The 8,513-nt window shown below is 48.9% G+C and overlaps 1 protein-coding gene across 1 annotated transcript in view; it reads right to left on the reverse strand.

The window, feature by feature from the left end:
* LOC107107805 (lipoxygenase homology domain-containing protein 1-like) overlaps positions 1-8,513 on the reverse strand; it is a gene marked incomplete at both ends in the record, with an annotated part of 50,478 nt that overhangs the window by 34,324 nt on the left and 7,641 nt on the right. Inside the window, one exon of the mRNA XM_015408151.1 lies at positions 7,581-7,698. Coding sequence (XP_015263637.1) covers positions 7,581-7,698 — 118 coding nt within the window. The remainder of the gene's footprint in view (positions 1-7,580; positions 7,699-8,513) is intronic.

Raw genomic sequence — 8,513 nt, forward strand, 5'->3', positions numbered from 1 at the left:
TCCTCGCTCTCTAGTTCTGCCAAGATAAGAAATGAGGGATTGGAGGAAATGTTATCACTGTATGCGGTCCTGCCAAGAGAAAGTTCCCTTCCCTTATTGTTCTCCCTCCGAATCCTTGGGCTGTAAAAAGAGAGGGAAAGGAACCCCGTCAATGAGGAACAAAACATTTGAAATGGACGCAACAGCAGGCATAAAACGTTTGAAAGACAATAGGCTGGAGACTAGTGGGTTTCTATACGGGTTATTTCTGGAAACTATACATGTTCGTGGGAGGGAAGGCAGCACTGTATGGCCCAGTCTCGCTGACCAGGGTCAGTATTTGGATAGGACACCATGAAGGAAGATTCTGCAGAGGAAGGCCATGGCAAACCGCTTCTGCTTCTCACCTGCCTTGAAAGCCCCTTGCTGGGGTCACCATAAGTCTAAGCTAAGCAGGGTCAGTACTTGGATGGGAGACCACCAAGGAAGGCTCTGCAGAGGAAGGCAATGGCAGATCACCTCTGCTTCTCACTTGCCTTGAAAGCCCCTGGCTGGGGTTGCCATAAGTCTAAACTAAGCAGGGTTGGTACGTGGATGGGAGACCACCAAGGAAGACTCTGCAGAGGAAGGCAATGGCAGATCAGCTCTGCTTCTCCCTTGCCTTGAAAGCCCTTAGCTGGGGTCACCATAAGTCTAAGCTGAGCAGGGTCAGTACGTGGATGGGAGACCACCAAGGAAGACTCTGCAGAGGAAGGCAATGGCAGATCAGCTCTGCTTCTCCCTTGCCTTGAAAGCCCTTAGCTGGGGTCACCATAAGTCTAAGCTGAGCAGGGTCAGTACGTGGATGGGAGACCACCAAGGAAGACTCTGCAGAGGAAGGCAATGGCAGATCAGCTCTGCTTCTCCCTTGCCTTGAAAGCCCCTGGCTGGGGTCACCACAAGTCTAAGCTGAGCAGGGTCGGTACTTGGATGAGAGACCACCAAGGAAGACTCTGTAGAGGAAGGCAATGGCAAACCACCTCTCCTTCTCACTTGCCTTGCAAGCCCCTGGCTGGGGTCGCCACCAGTTGGTCGCAACCTGATGGCACTTTACACACACACAGACAAGTGGGTGCATCGGTGCAGAAGTACACATTACATTGGCAAGCGGGTTCCCAAACATATGTGCAAAGGTAATATGAATGGGAGATGGGAGAGTATTTCTAGGCGATCCTTCACCACACCTGCCACCCTCCTGTGACCCCAACTGATCCCCCTCCCCTGGGAAAACATCTGGATCCAGAGCACAGCTGGGGGGAAACTGATTAAATGCATCCGGTTGGGGGCACCCACCCACTCATTCTCCCCTATAAGGACCATCACAAGAACATAAGAACACAAGAGACGCCAATGTTGGATCAGGCCAAAGGCCCAGCCAGTGCAACACTCTGTCACACAGTGGCCAGAAATACCAGGTGCCATCAGGAGGTCCACCAGTGGGGCCAGGACACTAGAAGCCCTCCCACTGTTGTGCCGCCCAAGCACCAAGAAGACAGAGCAGCCAGAGCCCCTATCTATACGTTGTGGCCAATAGCCACTGATGGACCTCTGCTTATCAGTACCTGCATTTGTGTTACAGGTAGAAAAACAAGACTGGGAAGTTGGGAGAAGATGCCCCACTGGGTAGTCTGTAGCCTTAGGCTGCAGTGCCTCCCAGTGAACTGAAGGCCTGGAAAGAAAAAGGATGTGGACAGAATGGAGTGGGTGCAGAGGAGAGCGACGAGGATGATTGGGGGCCTGGAGACCAAGCCCTGTGAGGAAAGGCTGAGGGACTTGTGAATGTTCAGTCTGGAGAAGAGGAGGTTGAGGGGGGACAGGATGGCTCTCTTGAAGTATTCGAAGGGCTGACACAGGAGGGCAGGGAGCTGTTCCTGTCGGCAGCAGAGGAGGGAACTCACAAGAAATGGTTTAAATTGAGGGCGGGAAGGCACTGGCTGAATCGTAGGAGAAACGTTTTTACAATAAGAGTTGTTCAACAGTGGAATGAGCTGCCTAGAAGAAGAGAAGAGGAGATTGGATTTATACACCGCCCTTCACTCGGAGTCCCAGAGCAGCTTACAAACTCTTTTCCCTCCCCCTTCCCCACAACAGACACCCTGTGAGGTAGGTGGGGCTGAGAGAGCTCTGAGAGAACTGCCCTTTCAAGGACAGCTCTGACAGAACCATGGCTTGCCCAAGGTCATCCAGCAGGTGCAAGTGGAGGAGTGGGGAATCAGACCTGGTTCTCCAAGGTTAGAGTCCGCGCACTTAACCACTACACAAAACTGCCTAGGGAGGTGAGCTCCCCCTCACTGGCAGTCTTTAAGCAGTGGCTGGACAGACATTTGTCGGGGATGCTCTAGACTGATCCTGCATTAAGCAGGGGGTTGGACAAGATAACCTGTATGGCCCCTTCCAACTTCGTGTGATTCTATGACTCTTTAATTCTATGAAACATAGGCTGGCTGGCCCCCCGCCACGAACATGTTCAACAGTCATACCTATCATGTTTGAAGGGATCAGTCAAATATGAGCCAATCACCCGGTTTGTTCGGTTCATGCCGAACAGCTGCAAATGCCTGCCAAACAGGTTTGTATTGTCACACAGTTCGGCAGCCATTAGTAACACTTAGAAGAACTTCCACAAAGAAGAAGAAGAAGAAAAAGAAGAAGAAGAGGAAGAGATTGGATTTATACCCCGCCCTTCACTACCCAAAGGAGTCTCAGAGTGGCTTACAAACTCCTTCCCTTCCCCTCCCCACAACAGACACCCTGTGAGCTCGGTGGGGCTGAGAACTACGGCTTGCCCAAGGTCATCCAGCCAGGTGCAATTGGAGGAGTGGGGAATCACACCCGGTTCTCCCAGATTAGAGTCCGCGCACTTAACCACTACACCAAGCACAGAAAGGTAGGAGTTTGCTGGAACAGAGCATTTATTTGTGACCGATTTATATGATTCCGAGCTATCGAATCGTCTATGGAAAGAACTGCCTGCTGAGCTGAGCAGCTACGCAGCAATGGACAAATAAAGTTGTAGAACTCGAGGGGGCCGTGTGCGAATGTGGATGTTCAAAGAGCCGATAGTGCTGCACTACGTGGTTAGGAAGGAATACCATGAAGCAGCCAGAACAGCAACAAAAAGGTTGACGAAGAGGCGAACTAATCACTGGAAAATCAGCTCCCTGTTTGTGAAGGGCGAATAGTATGTGATCTGAACTGGTGGGTTTTTGATCATCCCTAGCTAGGAGGCCCTGAGGGGCGCTGTCTTCCCACTGCCGATCAGCTGAGAGGTGGGCCCAGAGGTTTTAAAGGGGACTGACATCACTCAGGCAGCTAGACATGCCTCGGCATGCCCCCCCTTGACCCACAACTGTGGTTGGGGGAGGAGTCCTCTTCCCCTGACGACAAAGCAAAAAAAGAACACAGTAAATGGACAAGGGAACGAATCACATTTAAACGATAGTAGAAGGTAAGCAATTCACTATGGGCCAATGGGGTGTGTACAGCATAAGAGTCTCCAAAGAGATTGATACAGCAATTTGCAAACAGTAATTTCCCACCAGCGGAGCAGGCTGCTTCCTGCATCTCTGAATGAGTCACAGTTCTGGCAGCGTCTACTTGTAATCAGCCTCCCGCTGGAACTGGGTAACTCTGGTGCATTTCTGCACTAGGCATGATTCGTTAACTGAATTGTTTGTGACGCAGCGGTGCAGTAGCAGTGTCCACTCTTGCAGCATGAAATATTGTGTCCTGCAAGCACCGCGAGTGAACTTTCAGCACTCAGGTTTTCAATTGCGTTTCTGCTCTGGGCTTGCCTCCTTCCAATCAGGCAAACCTTTTGGTGAGTCACCGGCTCTTCCATTTGCATCTGGGCATAGATTCATAACGCAAAACCAGAAATTGAAAACCTGAGTGCTGAAAGTTCACTCGCAAACATATCTGACAAAAACTAATGCAGCATGAAATATTTATGTTGCAAGATAATCTTGCGGAAAACACAGGCGTCAATAATAAAATGACAAAACGGTGGACCAAAGTACACAGTCTAGCGTCACAATGAGCGTTATGAACTGAATCGCCTAAACTGCATGAAATCGTACCTTTGATGCAGCCCTGTAGCCAGGAATTTTTCAGGGAGGGCCCCCCTGCCAGGGCGCTAATTAAATTACATTTAAGAAGAAGAAGAGAAGAACAGATTGGATTTATACCCCGCCCTTCACTACCCAAAGGAGTCTCAGAGTGGCTTACAAATTCCTTTCCCTCCCCCTCCCCAACAACAGACACCTTGTGAGGTAGGTGGGGCTGAGAGAACTCTGACAGAAACTGCTCTTTTTCAAGAACAGCTCTGCCAGAACTATGGCTTGCCCAAGGTCATCCAGCAAGTGCAAGTGTAGGAGTGGGGAATCAAACCCGGTTCTCCCAGATTAGGGTCCGCGCACTTAACCACTACACCAAACTGGCTCTCAACTGGCTCTTAACTTAATTGGGGGGGGGAAGCTAGCTTTAAAAGGGAGAGCTGAGCTCTATTAATGACTATAGCAAGTGACCCCCCCCCCAACAGAGGGAGGACAAGGAGATCTTTCTCTTGGAAGCAAACAGCTCCTCTGACCGATCCCTGTTTTTCTACACCTCCTCCCCAGAGTCCGGCTCTAGTCATTCGGATCTCCAAACCTGATAGCCTTTCTGCTCAGCTTTTGCTGGGCAGCTGAGCTGCTCCAGTTAAATCCAAGCAACATTTCACCTCTCCGTGGTCTCTCATTCTGCAGCAGACTACTGGAGTGCCATGCCTCCTGTGGCGGCCCAGCCTGCAGTTGGAGGACTGCACTCAGCTGGCCCTGCCGATCAGCAGGGCACTGGCTTCAGGATGAGCCAAGTGAAAAGACAGCTGCCGTCCAGGCAGGCTCATGCCAACAGTCACAGGAGGACTGCGTGTGCAAGACCGGTTTCCCTTGGAGGCTGGATGTCTAGGCTGGAAGGGGAGGGATGAGCCGGTGCAAATGACTCTGTAGGTGCCACAACAGGGGGGGGGGGAATCAGGGCCTTTCCAGGGCCGGGGAGAGGAGACGTGAGAGCAACAGGTCGACCCCATCCCTAGCCTGTCTGAGCCGGTGGCCAGAAAGCAGGTCTATTCCTCATCCTGCCCTGTCTTGGGGGCATTGAAGATTTGATGGGGGCACTGCCTGTGGCACCCCCTGATGGCTATAGGCCTGCTTTTACGATGAGCCTGGAATATAATTTTGACTTGGAACTGGCACCAGTCACCCTCAGCATTAGTTTCGCAATTCCAGTTCTCAAAGTTCCTCTTCCTCCTCTTAAGAACATAAGAGACGCCAATGTTGGATCAGGCCAAAGGCCCATCTAGTCCAACACTCTGTGTCACCCAGTGGCCAAAAAGACCAGGTGCCATCAGGAGGCCCACCAGTGGGGCCAGGACATTAGAAGCCCTCCCACTGTTGACCCCCCCAAGCACCAAGAAGACAGAGCATCACTTGCCCCAGAGCCCCTATCTATACCTTGTGCCTAATAAATCCAGCAAGTGTAACATCGAGCGGTGGAGCGGATGACGGCAGAGGCAGAGACGGAAGGCGCGGTGACGTGGAGGCGCAGGCGCGGCGGAGCCAAATGGACATTAGCCGGAGCCGTGCTGATGCGAACCGCGCACCAGATGGGCACGCCGAAGAAAGAAAGCCACCAAAAATGGGAAACCTACCCCTGGCCGCCAGAACGGAAGCACCGACCCCGAAGACCGCCGGAAGAAGGAGGAGGAGCCGAGCCGGAACAGCAAGCCCCACCACCTGGATGCTGGTAGGCAGCCCCGCCCCTGTACTATGTGGCCGTAGTTAGGGAAAAGTAGTCTTAGACTTGTATGTAAACCGCCCAGAGACTTTCTTGGTCCTGGCCATGACACTAGTGTGGTCATGCTAGCTCCTTGTCACTTGGTGCTGACGTCCAGAGACTGAAATATCACATGGCTTCCTGTCATATGCTCATGCCTTAGTGGGCCTTGTGTGTGGTGGGTCCCAGCCAAGTTGGGAAAGGTTCAAGCATTTAAGAAAAACTTTAATATATACAGAGAGAGAGAGGGGTAGACAGAGAGGAATCTAGATTAGGGTTATATTTCCACAAAATGCCGTAAGAGAGGACAGAATTACTGAACAGTGACTCTTCTGGAAAAATTAGCTATCTCGGATTCCTAGCTGGAAGGAAAGGTCCTGCCTTTGTATTCAGCTCACTTCCTGGAAAGGATGCTGTCTGTGTGCCGTGAAGTCTAGACAACCATGATGTCTTGTCCTCCAGCCACATGCTGGGTTGCCACTCATCTGGAAGGTGGCTGCCAAGGAACATAGGAAAGTGGATTCCACAGGACCTCCATTTGTTCAGCGAGCGAGGGAAAAAAAATCTAGATTGCCCTCCCAAATACTAGCCAAGGCCAACCCTGCTTAGTTTCTGAGATCTGACAAGATGGGCTATCCAGGATTTATCTATTAAAAGGTGATTAACAACTTTTAATTCTGATTATACAAAAGATAAGTAGGTGAGTTTGGTTCTTTGAAACCAAAGCAGCAAACCAGACAGAGCACCTGTAGAAACATTTATGTTTTATTGAAATAATTATTCTTTTTATTGAGCAAGACAGAAAAAATACAGGCATGAAAAAGTTTAACCCTAAATTACTGTGAAGAAAAAGGCTAAAAAATGATCAAAGTGACTAGCATTGCTTAATCAAATTATACCAACCGGTAGTTTTAAAAAGCAAATCAGGTTTCACTTTTTGTCTCACTGCTGTTAGGGATTATCAAAAAAAACCAAGTTACCCAGCAAGACATCTCATCTAGTCTTCTTCAGAGAATTCCATCCAGAGAAATCTGATTTGCTTGTCACAGGTGTGACAGAAAAATATCAACCATATCTTTCTCAACATCTTTTCTATCATAATCATGCAATTATTATCTAGATAACTGACTGGTACATAACTAAATATGAGATAATCAATACAAGTGCAAAAAAAGCCAACCAGCATGTACATATTACTTTTACCTGATGTAGCTAGGTAAGAAGACCAATCTCAATTCTTAACCTCTATCAAAAGGCAATTAATCTAACTTTTCTTTATTCATTCATTTGTTTGATTTGATTTATATACTGCCCTCCCCTTCTGTAGCTGTTTCAATTAACTTTCCAAGAGGAAAGTAACTCTAAGCAAACAGGATTCATTGACTGTAGAAAAGTGCTTGAACTCTCAGTTTGTTAAGGCAAACTTAGCAAGAAAAGGTTAGTGATATTGCAGCAACAGTCACATAACCATTCTTTGAGTTCTGGCTTCTTCTTTTTTTTGTAAAAAAGAACCAAGTTTCTTGACCTTGTGGGTGTCAACATGGCAAATGGGGTTCATGATCCCAGAAATAAAGCTGTCAACGTGTGAGCAATATCCAATACGTCGGGCAGCAGAAGAAACTTAGAAGGACTTCCAGAATTTAGTGGGAGAGGCTTCCATACTCTGAATAACACATTAATTGTCTTCCAAAACAAACAGCTGTATGTGAAGTCTGTAGAACACCTTTAAAGTTAAAGAACCACCTTACCTGTTCTAGAAACCAATCGGGACGATATCCTTCCCCATCCGTCCGTATCCTCATCTTCCTTAAGGGAGCGATATCTGGAATCTCCATGATGAAAATATCCGTTTGGCCAACTTCAAATCTGGAGATAGGAAGAAGAAGAAGATGAAGAAGAAAAAGAAGAAGAAGAAGAAGAGGAGGAGGAGGAGGAGGAGGAAGAGGAGATTAGATTTATACCCCGCTCTTCACTACCCAGAGGAGTCAGAGTCGCTTACAAACTCCTTTCCCTTCCCCTCCCCACAACAGACACCCTTTGCGGTCGGTGGGGCTGAGAGAGCTCTTTCCAGAACTGCCCTTTCAAGGACAGCTCTGACAGAACTATGGCTTGCCCAAGGTCATCCAGCCAGGTGCGAGTGGAGGAGTGGGGAATCAAACCCGGTTCTCCCAGATTAGATTCCGCACACTTAACCACTACACCAAACTGATGTATGCATGAGATGTGGGGTGTTATTTGTGTTACCTATAACTGAGGATTTTTCACACTTTTTCTCAGTCCTGACACAGAGCCTGTTTCCAAAAGCAAGCATATCTCAATAAACTACCACTGCTTAAGTGTGTTGTGGAGAGTGTTTTAACTGGGAGACCTGACAACTGGGGCATTTCAGGTAGCGTCTTCGAGGGGAGTGCTGTTCAGAGCGCCGTTCTGACATAGCTCCAGAGCATACTTGGGGCAAGAGAAAACTTTTGTCCTGTCAAAATCAGTCCTGGCACAGGGTTTCTTCAGGGCCCAGATCCAAGATAACTGACGAAGGGAGCTTTGACTCTCGAAAGCTGATACCCCCCAAATGCTGTTGGTCTCTAAAGTCCTACTTGGACTCGAATCTAGCTCTTCTGTTACAGATCGGCCAGGCTATCCTCCTGAAACTATCTACTTGGGGAGAGGCTGTGGCTTAGAAG

Source organism: Gekko japonicus, unplaced genomic scaffold (genome assembly GCF_001447785.1).
Source record: "Gekko japonicus isolate JY-2015 unplaced genomic scaffold, Gekko_japonicus_V1.1 scaffold5194, whole genome shotgun sequence".
In the NCBI taxonomy this organism is placed as follows: Eukaryota; Metazoa; Chordata; class Lepidosauria; order Squamata; family Gekkonidae; genus Gekko; species Gekko japonicus.